Source organism: Equus asinus, chromosome 11 (genome assembly GCF_041296235.1).
Source record: "Equus asinus isolate D_3611 breed Donkey chromosome 11, EquAss-T2T_v2, whole genome shotgun sequence".
Classification (NCBI taxonomy): Eukaryota; Metazoa; Chordata; class Mammalia; order Perissodactyla; family Equidae; genus Equus; species Equus asinus.
In genome coordinates, this window is record NC_091800.1 from 31,342,101 (window position 1) to 31,356,607 (window position 14,507).

The following is a 14,507-nucleotide window of genomic DNA, read 5'->3' on the forward strand; positions in this document are numbered from 1 at the left end:
GACCTATTGAATCAGAAACACAAGGGTTAGGGCCCAGGCATCTGTTTCAACACACCCTCCAGGTGGTCCTGATGCCTGCTATAGTTGGAGAACCTGTGGCCTACTTGATAGAGCTTGAATGCTGTAGGGTAGCCTAGAAACCCTGACTTTTTTCCCCTACCAAGTCTCTTGCCACCTCTTTCTCCCCTCCTGTCCCACCCCACACTGCCCACCCTTCAATTTCATTCTTTCATTAGCTATCAAACATGCATTTGTCTTTCTGGTCTAAGCACTGATGATGTAAACAGGGCAATCTAGCTCCTAAGTGGCTGGCAGCCCAGGGGCTGGGGTGCTCCAGCTACAGCACCCCACCTGGAGTTAGGTACACACCTTGTCATTTCAAGCCACAAGCCTCTGCCTTTGAGGCTGCTTTTTGGTGAACTCCTACTTGTTTCTTGGCTCATTTTCAAATGTCCCTTTTCCTTGAATTACTCAGAAGGCTAATCCTAGTTTCCCTGAGCATCCCCTAGCCTTACACTTCCTCTTGTTACTTCACTAATCCCACGGTGGCATTAGAGTTTGTCTACCTGTCTGCTAGAATACAGGTTATGCGAGGGAAGAGCCTTCTCTCATCTTTGTGTAGCCAGCGTTGTGACAGTGGAGATCAACCCAGCACACATCAGAATCATCTGGGAGCTCTTGAACATAAACGGATGCCAGGACTCACCCCTAGACCTACAGATACAGAATCTTGCAAATCCATATTTAAAACAATCCCCACACCATAGTTGAATCATTGCACACTGTCTTGCACACAGCAGGTATTTAATCAATATTTTTTGAACGTCTGATCAATCACAGCAAGGCGCCTGGAGGATCCTCTCTGCCTACCCCTCAGCTTGCTTCTCCAGGTTCTGTTTTCGTTTGCTTTTAATTTCACTTTCCATTTCCTTTAATTTGAAAGTATTTGCACAACAACCAAACAGCAGTCATGACTGACCAAAGGCAAAATTTTATTTAGATGATTTTAATTATTGACCTTATGTCTGGCATCTGAAGGTTAATAGATTGTTCACAGTCTCAAATATCCAGCAGTAGCCTCGAATTAGGGCTACCTGTTGAATAGTCCCCTAAAGTATCTTTCAGGATTCCAGTCACCTCGAGGCTACTCTCTCACGAGGTGTCCGTGGCTGATCATAGCTATCTTTATTATCCTCTAAGGTGGTTGGGAGACCTTACAGACTCACCAGCAACGGGACAAGGCCATCGCGGGCCGGCGGGCGCTGCTACCTGCGCTAAGGTCGGAAAGCGCCTGGGTGGAACTGAACGGGGAAGTCCCCCGGCGGGCTCGGCCTGCAGCTGCTAGCGAGAAATCGAAACTCAGCTGTTGAAACCGCTCCCCCTGCTCTTCGGAATCGCATCTCGAGACTCGCTCAGCGTCCCAGCCCGCATCCCTCCCGCGGCGGCGGCGGCCGGGGACCCGCGGGCTCTGAACCATGTACTCCCGCAGTAAGGTAGTGGGCTCCTCCTACCCGGTCCGGGACCCCCCGGAGGGGCGCCGGGAGCGGGACTCCTTACAAGGCCACAGGCAGGATTTGGAGGCGTCCCCTGAGGACCCTTCGCGGGAGAGCCGGGAGCACGCGGGCCAGAGCTTGTAAGTATTTCACAACTTGCCTTGGGGGACGGGAGCCCCGGCCCCAGACATACTCACAGGCACCTGCTTGGTCATTGGAGTTTGATACCACAGGGGACCAATAACAGGGTTTTTGAGAGAATGAAGGCTCATTTGCCTAAACAAAAGCACACATAAATTGAGTGTGCTAGTACGCGGTCCTTTACTAAAATATGTGAGCCCCATTCCTTTCATGACCACGACTTTCCTGAATCTGGGGACCGGCTACGGAATTGAAAGATACCGGTGTGTAGAAACTGCCTGGGCTTCTTAGTGATTTTCTAGGGATCTCCAGAACTCATACTCTAACTAGTATGAAGATAATTTTTTCCTTACTGTTTAAAAAAAATTGGTGCCCTAAATTCCATCCTCACGTCACCTCCGGGGGGGGGGGGCCGGGAGGGGAAGAGGAAATTGTGATCAGGGGTAGATCCAAGTGCTGCCTCTAGGAGCAGCTTGCACCCCAACAAAACTCTCGGATAAACTAGCCTCTTAGGACCAGAGGAGGGGGACTAAGAGAGGAAGGAGTGAGTGACTGGATGTTTCTTGTCCCTGGAATTAAGTGCTCTACCCAGGAACAGAGAGGTAACATTTATTCTTGGTCTTTGGTTCAGGCACTCCAGTTAGTATCCCAGAAACATGTATTATGCAAAGTGTCACTGATCCTCTTTCCACCCTATAGAATGAGCTGCTTTAACTCAACAGGGTGCTCTGTAAAGACATTAGCTGCTTTTGAAGTGCTGCCTCTGTGAATTGCAACTGTCCAAATGGTTTCATTTTCAGTTCCCTTTTCATCAATGTCTAGACAGGTGAAAGACAAATGCTGGTTGCCAAGGAGCAATATATAACCTTATGACCAATAAATAGATTTTCTTTTATCCCTTAACTTTGGGAAGAATTTGTAAGTACCAGGTATTTGATATTATTCAGTTTAGGTTTATCCTTTGATGGGGTGGGTGATCTGGGAGATTTCAATTAGAAATTGCTGCATTTCTGTCCTCCTCAGAATAAGAGATATCTTGCCACAAAAGAAGCGCATTAATTTCAAGTTACCTACCTCTCTATAAGCTGTAGCATTTAATGTAACAGGTCATGGACATATAGTTTCATGTTGATGATAAACACCATCTACATGCCTTTTTTTCTATGAAAAAGTATCTACTTAGATATAATCATTTATTTGCAAGCTCAGATCATCTCACAAACATTAGCAATTGCATCCATCTGTTTTCTTTTTGATTGTAAATTACCTCAGAATCTTGCTGGACCACATTTCTCAGAGAGGGGCAGTTTTCTAATTAATTATCCAGATCTCAGTACCTGAAGGCCTCACTGCATACTATTTTGTGATTTCTAAGATTTGTCTATAGACCATTAGAGAGTACGTGGGAGAGTTCAGTTATCTTTCACAGAACTCTTCTTCCTCTTCTTTTTTTTTTTCCATGTAACCCAGTTGCAATAAGTAGAGCATTATAATGTACATTCCCTTTTAGATATTTACTATCTAAGCTCCTGTTTGGACCACTCTGAGTTCTACCTACATCTCCATTAGTTACGTATATCTACTGTTTATTCTCGCTTGTCTCCTTTAATGGAAGTGAGAAACCAAGGAAAATGGTTGAATGCAAGTAACATCTCAGTAAAATGCACAACCAAAAAAAGCCATTAAGAAGATTTTATTTGGGGGCCAGCCCCATGGCCAAGTGGTTAAATTCTCGAGCTCTGCTTTGGCAGCCCAGGGTTTCCCCGGTTCTGATCCTGGGCAAGGACATGGCACCACTCATCAAGTCATGTTGAGGCAGCGTCACACATGCCACAACTAGGTCCCACAACTAAAAATATACAACTGTGTACCAGGGGACTTTGGGGAGAAAAAGGAAAAATAAAATCTTTAAAAACAGAAAAAAGAAGATTTTATTTTTTTTTGGCGAGAAATTAGAAGCACTTTCTGTTGGAAAATTAAGAAAAAGGAAGGAAAAGTTAAGTGCCTAATAGTGAACATTCATTTATTCACTCTCAATGTGAGCTTATTTATGTGCTAAAGGGTTGGAATTTTGACTGTTTTGTGTGCATCCTTCCACTTATTCATTAGGGAAGCCCCAGTGTGGGCATCGGAGCATGGGCTTTGATGCCTGGCAGACTGGGGTTCAGGTTCTGATTCTGCTATTACTTGTCTCTGAGCTTCGACAAGGTGCGTAGTTGTTTTATGCCTCAGTTTCCTCATTACTTAGAGTGAGATAATACTGATCTCTCAGGGTTTTCTTTTAGTGTGTGTGTGTATGCACGTGTGTACATGCTTGTATGCACAAAACGTGACTTCATGACTGGCAGAAAGCAAACATCCAGGAAATGTAGGGTGCTGAAGCCTTGAATTCATTTTACAGAGGTTTATTGACCAAGTACTATGCTGTTACCCTGAAGTGGAGTGTTTGTGCCTTGTGAAAATATCCTGATTTAAAACATGTGCTTACGTATAAATAAAGAGATTTTAAGGCAGTCTCTTAAAATGATTCCTGAAGACCTCTGATAGATTCTAAAGCAAGGCTGAGTTCTTGACTATATTTGGATTTAAGTGATTATAGGTATTTACTAATTCATACTGGCTTTCCCAATTATTTTTAGTTGGTGATTTTATCTTGTCCCTAAGTTTATAAGCTATCTATACAGATTTAAAGAGGAAAAAGCTGCCATAAACTTCGAATCTAAAGTAATCCTTTACCCTCTGTTTCAATATTTTGCTTGTTTGTAAACATCTTTTACTTGCTTATATCGTATCTAGATAAATTTAAGACTAAAGCATGAGTTTTCCTGGAAGGGATTTCTGCCTCACTTCATCCAATTCTGGGCAACAGGCTCTTGCCTGTGATAGCGTTACACGGTTCACTCTATTCAGATACACTTTATTCAGATACTTTTCTGTAGCCAGACCTGAAGTAGTCCTTTAGCTTGATGCTGTTTGAAGGAAATAAAAAGATGTTCTGAAAATGAACCTATAATATGGAATTTTACTCTACAGCTAATTTTAACATAATTTATGTACAAACTGTTTGCCGTGACATATTTGTGGCCTATTTATTTTGAGAACTGCAGACACTTAAAGATGAGCAATAATAATAGCAAACACTTATGTAGTGCTTAATATGTGAAAGTGCATTGTGTATATTAACTCTTTCAATCCTCGCAACAATCCTGTAATAAGAGAGGATCTCTAGCCCTGGATATTTAATTAAAAATATAGGAACAAATAACAACTACAGTCGTGCACTGTATAACAACCTTTCAGTCAACAATGGGCTGCGTACACTATGGGGGTCCCATAAGATTAGTACAAGATAGTCTAGGTGTGTTGCAGGCTATACCATCTAGGTTTGTGTAAATACACTCTATGATGTTTGCACAATGATGATGTCGACGAAAATAATCCATATCCAATCTATAAATGAAAATTTGGGTGAGTTTATTCTGAGCTTAAATTTGAGGATTATAACCCGGGAGAGTCTTTCCACAAAGGAACAGAGCACTCCAAAGAGGTGGGGGGGCGGGGGGGTATACAGGGTCGTTATATACCCTCAAAGAGGATGTTTCACATATGATTGGAATGTCCCTTTTACAATAGTCGCGAGACTACTCTGTCGGCACAGCCGATTGATGGAAATAGCAGGTAGGTCTTCTGTCTCGGTGAACACAGCAGGGTGGCAGACTCTTGTCTCCAGCTGGGTGGTCACAGGTGAGCTGGGAGGTGAGTGCAGCAATCAGTTCCTAGCCTAAGGAAAAATGCTAATGTGGGGGGGAAGTTGCATCTTTATCACAAGGGCCTTTGTTCTGGCCATAGGAAATGTCTAAGCAGATATGCAATGCGTGCTCAATAGCCAGTCAGGCCCTTTTGGAGGAAAAAAAGAGAAGTCAGGCCGAATTAGGTTTATACCAAATGGCTTCCTCATATACTCCAATATATCCTATTGCTTGCCATTTTTATTTGTCAATGAAATCGCCTAACGATGCATTTCTCAGAATGTGTCCCTGTCGTTAAGCAACGCATGACTTGTACTCAACAAAAGACAAGCCCTTATGAAGCTTATATTCTAATTGATGAGACAGATATTATCAAATAATTGCATGATTAACTCTTTATATGCAGTATAAAGGAAAATCAGGGTCTGAGCTAGTCTTGGGAGCAAGAAAAGTGTTCCCAAGAGGTGATGTTTGAGCTGCTGTCTACAGAATAATTAGGAGTTGTGTGGGTTTTTTTTTCCTGATAAATATGTCATTCCAACACCAACTAACCACAATTCAGTTCAGTTCTGACACTGACTGCTCTGATTTAGCACAGATGCCACAAGTTAGGGGCTCAATCCCACACGTCTGCCTCCACTTTAGAAACATACCGCAAATGGGATCCCCAGGCTGCTACGTTTCTGCCCAGCTGACTACAAAGCTGGGAGTTCCTACAACTTTCCCTGCCCTTAGGTTTGATAATTGACTAGAATGACTCACAGAACTCATGGGAACCACTATACAATTACAGTTTTATTATAAAGAATATAACTCAGAAACAGTCAAATGAAAGAGAGACATAGGGCAAGATAGGGGGGGAGGTCTTACATAGAGTTTCCATACCCTCTCTAGTGGGTCACTCTCCCAACATCTTGATGTGTTCACCAGTCTGGAAGCTCCCCAAATCTTGTTGTTCAAGAATTTTTACTTAGGCTTCATTACCTAGGTGTAATTGATTAAGTCATTGGCCTGTGGTGATTGAACTCAATTTCCAGCCCCTCTCCCTGCCCCAGAGGTTGGGGGTGGGGTGCATCTGAAAGTTCTAATCCTCTAATCACATGGTTGGTTTTCTGGTACATAGCTCCCATCCTGAAGCTATCTAGAAGGCCCCACCAGGAGTCATCTCATTAGCATATGATCATACTCTTATTATTTGTATTTCCAAGGATTTTAGGAGCTGTGTGCCATGAACCAGGGACAAAGACTAAATATTCATTTTTCATTATCCCACAGGAGTTTAAGTAGCCTCTGTGGCAGCCAGGGAAGCTTTCTGTTCATATCTCCTTCAAAAGAACTTACTATGAGGAGCATAGTCAACTGACAGCCTCAGCTGCCAAGCATTTGGATACATTTCACCCTTTGCTCTGAGAGCACACTTATTTTGCACTCTTCCCAGCCAGTGTCTGAGCATTTCCAGGGTGCTAGTGCCAGCCCATTCCTGGCCCCTGTGGGACTCCTCTATTCGGCAACAGTTGCCAGAAGACCCCCCTTTGACCTAGCCAAGATTTTCTCAGAACTATGTAGCAGTCTGAGGCTCTTCCTACTCAATCCTCCTTCTCTCTCTCCTTTAGTAGGTATCAGACCTGCTCATGTTCTCACGGCTTTCCCTGCCTACTCCTGCTCACTCAGCTTTTATCATTCAGAGACATTCCTCCAATAAATCTCTTGCATGTCTAATCCCATTATGATGTCTGCTCCTTGGAAGATCCAAAGTGATATAGCCTTAAAGATACACCACATTCCTGAGCACAACCGCTTAGACAGTATGTCTGTTGGAGTGCTATATGTGTGTTCTGGGGAAGCCCACTCCTTTTTCTTATTTCCTCCCGTGGGGCTCCGGGGACATTACCTAGTTTCCTTATTCTAACTTCAATACTTTTCCCAGCTTGTTGTGTTCCAGGGAAGGAAATAACCCTGGTAACTGATACTTTTCCTTCCCTTCATCCTCAAACTCTCAAGGGAGAGTGAGGGGAGAATAAACGATGGCTTGGTAAGACAACTTATTAATGGCCAATCCCTGATTTTTCTCTCTTTTCCCCTTAAAGAGCAGTGTGTTACATTAGTATTAAACATTTTATACATATAAGATGGGCTATAAGGTGGGATATATGATAACATAGCTATTAAGTTATAATATTCAATTTTTATAAACATCACTATTTAATAATTGTTGAGTATATTCTGAATCCTGAAGTGTAATTTCTTATGTCTAACACAGATGATCAGAAACATTTTAAGCCATTCGTGACTCACCTCATTTGAATCTGAACTAGCCACATAAAATAGTGTCAAATTAAGTGCAAGTTTTTACAAACTGTAAGCACCTATAAGAAATGGTTTCGCTATTTTTGCTTTACTGCAGTGCCCCAGATTTCTCTTCTGTCTCTTCATAAGAATGTGAGAAAGTAAGCTTTGGCCTCTAGATGTTAAATGGCATGAAAGCATCAGGTTATTACTACTCCCTGGAGATGGAGAACCGAATAATGCCAAAGTTCCTTTTAGTGTGATGAAATAGTAGTACATAAGAAGAGAAAAATCTGTGACTGATTCTAATGAGTAATCTTCTTGATGGCTCCACATAGATGGCTATTCATTAGGGGACTATTTAACTCGATCTCCAGGCGAAAGGCTCATAAGCATTCAGAAAGTTTGTAAAACAACAGAGAGTATTTAACGCTTAATGAGAATTATATGGCTTAATGAACTGGGTAGGTATCTCAATGATTACCAGATTCTACTACCAAACTAATCAGTAGAGCTCTGGCTATGTGACTTAGTTTTGAAATGAGAACTATGACAAAACCTTGAAGTACTGTGGTAGCATAAAGAAAATTTGTTGTGACTAGAATAGTTAAACTGGGTACCCCAAAACACTAAAACCAAACTAACAATCAGTAGCTCAAACTCTTAATCGTGTGCTAAACCTTGTGCTATGCATGTCATATAATTCATTTTTCTCTTCACAATAAACACTTTGCCACTTTACAGTTGAAGAAACTGAGTCTTGAGAGAGTAAATGATTTCCCAAGGTTTCATGGCTCTGTCAAGTCTCAGAACCAGCACTCATCCCTGAGTCTGCCTACCCACGTCTGAAATCTGAGCACGGTATGGAGCAGGGGGAGGAGTGACAGTGCAGCTAGCTAATTTCCTATCAATCATCATATTTTCACATCAAGAAAATAGAAATTCTATAGGCTAAAGAGAGTGGTACTATAGAAACAGTAATGTGACATTTATTTACAGCTTTACGAGAGCAAAGTTTCTGTGGGTTCCTCTTTGCTGCTTTTCTTAAATGACAGCTTGGTGGGCTTGCATTAGAGCAGTTCTCTCACTGTCACTGTTTCTGAGCAACCTAAGCAACATCCTGCCTTCCAGTGATCTTTGAGACTTCTGACCGTAGCCGAGTGAGCAATTCCTTTGTCAATCATGACCTAGTACATGTATGGGTAGGTATGAGTTTATAAATAACTGAAAAAAATTTCACAAAACAATTCTCACCCTCACTGTATGTAATGTACTCTGACATTTTCTATTTTTGTTCATTAAAAATAAATCCATTAAATTGATTTCATGACCCATTAGTGGGTTACCGCCTACAGTGTGAAAAGCATAGTTCTATGCATGGCAGAAGAGATTGTTGGAGTGGATGGCAAGAAAAGACATTTTGGTTTGATTAGGCCCAATTTCCCTTCCTGTTTATGCAGGAGGGTAGAAATTATGGTCCTGTTTAGAAGGAATTTCTAACTTTTCTGCACTAGATTCCACTCCTCTGTATGATATGCATTTGCAGTCTGCCAGGTCTTGGGGAGCAATCATCTTTGTTCAAATACAATATCAAAAATGAGTGGGCTTTTCTCAAAAAGTCTTTGACAGCTGAAACAGTGAAACAATAAATCAACAGGCTGATGAAAGGTTGAGAACACACAATACTTAGAGTAATCAGTAGAAGCATAGCAGAAATGAGAAAAAAAAACTTAGTTCAATTACACAGTAAGGTTACTTACTTCAAAGTCAGCAGAGTGCTGTAAGGTTATACGTATTGTTAAGGTTAATTGCATCTATTCAGAATGTATTTGAATCTGAAACAAAAGCCTAACAGGAAAAAATCATCAAAGGGAGAAGACTGCATTTGAAGGGTCTGTTCTATATCAGAGAATGAGCCAATGATGATGAGTCCTTTGTTCTGTAATGTTTGTAATTTCCCCCCCCCCCAAATATGAACACTTAAAAGGCAACCCATTAAAGTCCTGCAGAAAAACTGAAGACATTTACCATCATTAAATCTCAACGGCTAGTATTGCCCAGTGTTTGTTATACTATGGAAGAGGTGAGAGCAGAAATCTCGTGCTATGGACTCTTGCAAGAAAATCTAAGCACCTGCTTTAAGAAATCTTTTTAAAAATATTTCCTCATTTAAAAATCTTTAGAGTGTTTTTCCCTGATTGTAAAAGTAGCCATATCTGCTTGTGATAAAAACTCAAACATTACAAAAATAATCTAGAGAGTAAAAGTCCCCTGCAATCCCAATCCTCAGAAATAAACACTTTAAACAATTTGATATAAAGACATCTTTATTTTTAAAGTGTAGGTTGTGCTTTTGGAGTCTTTATGCCAAGTAGAAAGTCTTTGACCCATTATGCCCTTTGATTTCTACTGCCAATGGAAGGTGACAGGCAGATATGTTCTCTTTCTAATCTTTATTTTAAAATGTGATTGATCCAGCTATTCCGCTGCTGGGTATTTATCCAAAGAACATGGAAGCACGAATGCATAAAGGTATATGCACCCCTATGTTCATCGCAGCATTATTTGCAATAGCCAAGACTTGGAAGCAACCTAGGTGCCCACCAAGGGATGAATGGATAAAGAAGATGTGGTATATAAACATAGAATACTACTCAGCCATAAGAAACAATGAAATCCGGCCATTTGTGACAACATGGATGGATCTTGAGGGCATTATGCTAAGTGAAATAAGTCAGAGGGAGAAAGTCAAATACCATATGATCTCACTCACAAGTAGAAGATAAAAACAACGACAAACAAACACATAGAAACAGAGATTGGATTGGTGGTTACCAGAGAGGAAGCGGGGAGGGAGGAGGGCGAAAGCGGTGATTCGGCACCTGTGTGTGGTGGTGGATTATAATTAGTCTTCGAGTGGGGAACATGTTGTAGTCTACACAGAAATTGAAATATATAACTATGTCCACCTGAAATTTATATAATGTTATAACCACTGTTACTGCAATAGAAAAAAGAATAAAAATTAAAAAGAAATAAAGTACTGACAGAAGAAAAAATGTGATTACTCTCTATCATATAGGCAGATACTGTTTTTCACATTGGTTTGTTATTTAGTCGTACAAGGAAACAGCCTTTGCTCTAACAATGGAATCTTGGGTAATATCTCCTATGTAGCACTCTCTCCAAAAATGGTTAACCTGAATATCTAATCATGAGGAAATCATCATTTCCTCAAATCCAGATTGTGAGGCATCCTATAAATTCTGTAAGACAATTTACTCACTGTATTACTTAGAGTTCTCCAGGGAAAAGGACCAGTAGATTTTATATATATATAAATATGTATATATGTACATCTACATATGTGTGTGTGTGTGTGTGTGTGTATATATATATATACACATATAATCTCTTCATATATATATGAAGAGATTTATTATAAGGTATTGGCTCACATGATTTTGGAGGCAGACACGTCCCATGATCTGTCATCTGCAAGCTGGAGACCCAGGAAAGCCAGTGCATAGTTCAAAGTCCTGAAAGCCAGAGAGCCCCATGGTGTAGCTTCTTTGAGTCTGAAGGCCTGAGAACCAGGAGTGCTGAGGGCAGGAGATTGATGTCTCAGCTCCATACTCAGGCAGAGAGTGGGTTCAACTTTTCTCTGCCTTTTTGTTCTATAGAAGCCCTCAATGAATTGGATGACGCTTATCCACATTAGGGAAGGCCCTCTCCTTTACTCATTCCATTGATTCAAATGCTATTATCTTCCAGAAACACCCTCACGGACACACCCAGAAATGATGTTTAACCAGATATCTGGGCTTCCCATGGCCTAGTCAAGTTGACACTTAAAATTAACGTGACACCTGGACTCTTCAAAAGTGTCCGTCATGAAAGAAAGAAAAAAGTCAAGGAAACGGTCCTAGATTATCAGAGTCTGCAGAGACATGTCAGACAACAGGAGTGTGTAATCCATGATCAGATCCAGGATGAGGTGGGAGGTAGGGAAGAATATTGAAATAATTGGAACAATTTGGAAACTTGATTATAGGTTGAATATTGTATTAATATTAATTTCCTTGAGTGTGATAGTTATTCTGTTTAATTTCCTTGGGTGTGATAGTTATTATGTTTAAGTAAGAGAATCTCTTTGTTCCTGGGAGATAACCTATTGACATACGTAGGGGTGATGTGTCATGACTCTGCAGCTTACTTTCTTATGGTTCAGATAAAACAAAGGAGAGGAAAGAGAGAAAAAGTGAATGTGGCAAAACATTAAAAATTGGTAGATATAGGTAAATAGTATATGGGTTTTCATTTTACTACTATTTTAATTTTGCTGTAGGCTTAAAATTTAAGATAAAAAGTTGGGAAAAAGTAATTTTAGATACTATCCTAAAGTTCATTGTGCCGCTCCCTTTTTTCCTTTATTCTTTTGGAATCTGGAAAAGTTAAAAGGAGGTTTGTCATGAAGCTGTATACTTAAGATTTGTGCAGTTTGCCCTAGGTATGTTATACTAAAATAAATAATTTAAGGAAAAAACCAAGGCTCAGAACCATGCTGTCTTTTATAGGAGAAGACTGTTTACTAACCTTTAATGAAATAGTTATCAATACCACTTTGCTTCATGCGGTGGTCCTTACTGCTCCTGGGACACTGAATAAAGAAAAGAATCAGGAGCCAGGATACAGAGGTTAGAGGGAAATGTCACAACCAGGGGTATAAAAAGGCAATCAGAAAAACTAGGTTGCATATATAGTGGAAGAAGATGCAGCAAAAGGATTCAGTCACAGCAGGAAAAAGGAGATGTACTAGTGATTTAGGGCTAGTTCTGTTACACATAGTGAAATAGGTGTCATGTTGTATACATGTTATATATAATTATAAGTATATTATAATTACATGTAATAAAATAGATATCCCCAAATAGGTGTCTTAAGCATAGATGGCTTTCTTTGTTTCTCTCCTATAAAATGTCTGAAGGTAGGTAGTCTAGAGCTGGTATAGTACAAATAATAGGCAACCATAATAAAATGTTTATTTCCTAGCATTGTTCTAAGTACTTTTGTATACTCTAAGAGGTAGATAGTTGTTATCCCCATTTTATAGGTGAAAAAATAGAAAAACTAAGTAATTTGCTCAAAGTTGTAGTTAGGAAGTAATAGAACTACTAGGCAAAGCTAGGCAGTTTGGCAAAAGATCACCACTAATGTGGTGGTTTTATAGTCACGGGGCACCAAATTGCTTCTGTCTTTCTGCTCTGCCATTTCTGATACATGTCTTCCATATTCAAGTTGCCTCATTGAACGAGATGGCTGCTTGAGCACTAGCTACCACTTCAGCCTTCCAGGAAGTGGAAGGCAACAGAAAAGCTTTGCCTGTCTGTCTGCATTTAAAGGGGCTTCCCTAGAAATCCTTCTCAATGACTTCCACTCATATTCCATATCCCAAACTTAATCACATCGTCATACCTAGCTATAAAGAAGGTTGGGGACCATAGTATTGATTTTAGAGAAGTATTAGCATTTTCTTCTAGATAATGTTCTGTGCAAAGCTTTATTATTTTATGCTTTGTGTATCTTGCAAGATTGTTTATAATAATGAACAACTGAAACAACTGAGATGGTTAAGTGAGTAGTTATATTATGAAGCATCCATGTCATGAAATATGTATGTAGCCATTTAATAGTAAGCTTGTTATATGCGTAATTGGGAAAACTACTTGGAAGGGAAAGCAGGATATAAAATTGAACTTAAGATATCATTGCAACTGTGTAATAGTATGTACAGGACATAGACTGGACTGCAATTCACCCAAATAAAACTGTAACTGAGATTTCTGAGGGGTGGAATTATGAGTGACTTTTAAACATTTTAAAAGTAATTTTCTTCTATAAGCATTATGTTTTTCCAAAATCAGAAATAAAAGATGAATTTCATTTTTAAATGTTCTATCCAGAGATTTAGATACAAGCCCCTTATGTCTTGCATTTCTGTTTTTATCCTTTAAGTTAATAGATAACCCTGAGGAGCAATGCTTAAGACATGTGAACATAATCAGATGTTAGTCTATTAATAATAATAATGAAAGAAAATGTATAGCCCATTTGATAAAATAAGTGGTTTTTGTGCAAATGCCAATTTCCTTGTTGCTAAGCTATGCTTAACAGGAAAGTTAATCCTAAAAATTCTCTGTTGGAAACGACAGCCCTCCTCGGGCCTCTTGTACTCTTGCGTGTCTTGCTGGATGTGCCAAGACTACACTCCTAAGCCCTCTTTGACCTGGACTATTTCTCAGGGTTGTTACGTAGCTGGGAACTTTGAGAGATGAGGTACACTCTCTCTGGGACAAAGACCAGGCTTTCCTACTACCTGCTATAAAAATGGTGGATTCCCCAAGCTCAGTGTTCCTTGGCTGTGACGCAACACGCTGTGTGTGCAGCATCCATCATTTTGCTGCCATAAGACTTGGGGCCAGAGAGAACAGACATAAATATGCTGATGCTCCTGCTGCTTGCTGTGCAATGAGTAATAAAGTTCATTGTCTCTGACTCAAGAGTCTCGTGTCTTTTGCCAGCGTGCATGAAACAGTAACCAGTAACTGTTAGTAAGGTTAGCTTACAAGTAGGGTCAAATTAATTGCCAGACCTGACATCTCTATGTTCTTAAAAATATAAATTTCGTATAGTTATTTTACTGAGGAAGCAATTTTATATGTTTTGTAGGTATACCTACCATTTGGTCCCCACCTCTACTCCCATAATTGGTTTTTGGCCTCTTAAAGATGGAGTCTCTGTAATATTGTGTTTCATATGTATTCTTTGTATCTTTACA

General features: G+C 40.1%; 1 protein-coding gene across 4 annotated transcripts in view; it reads left to right on the forward strand.

Moving 5' to 3' along the window:
- The first annotated feature begins 938 nt into the window (after window positions 1-938).
- EPSTI1 (epithelial stromal interaction 1) overlaps window positions 939-14,507 on the forward strand; it is a 92,403-nt gene continuing 78,834 nt past the window's right edge. For 2 of the 4 annotated variants that reach the window (XM_044779930.2, XM_070480838.1), the window contains exon 1: window positions 939-1,633. In XM_044779930.2, coding sequence (XP_044635865.1) covers window positions 1,476-1,633 — 158 coding nt within the window. In that variant the 5' untranslated portion in view covers window positions 939-1,475. The remainder of the gene's footprint in view (window positions 1,634-14,507) is intronic. The other 2 variants (XM_044779934.2, XM_044779931.2) reach the window with 2 other exon arrangements.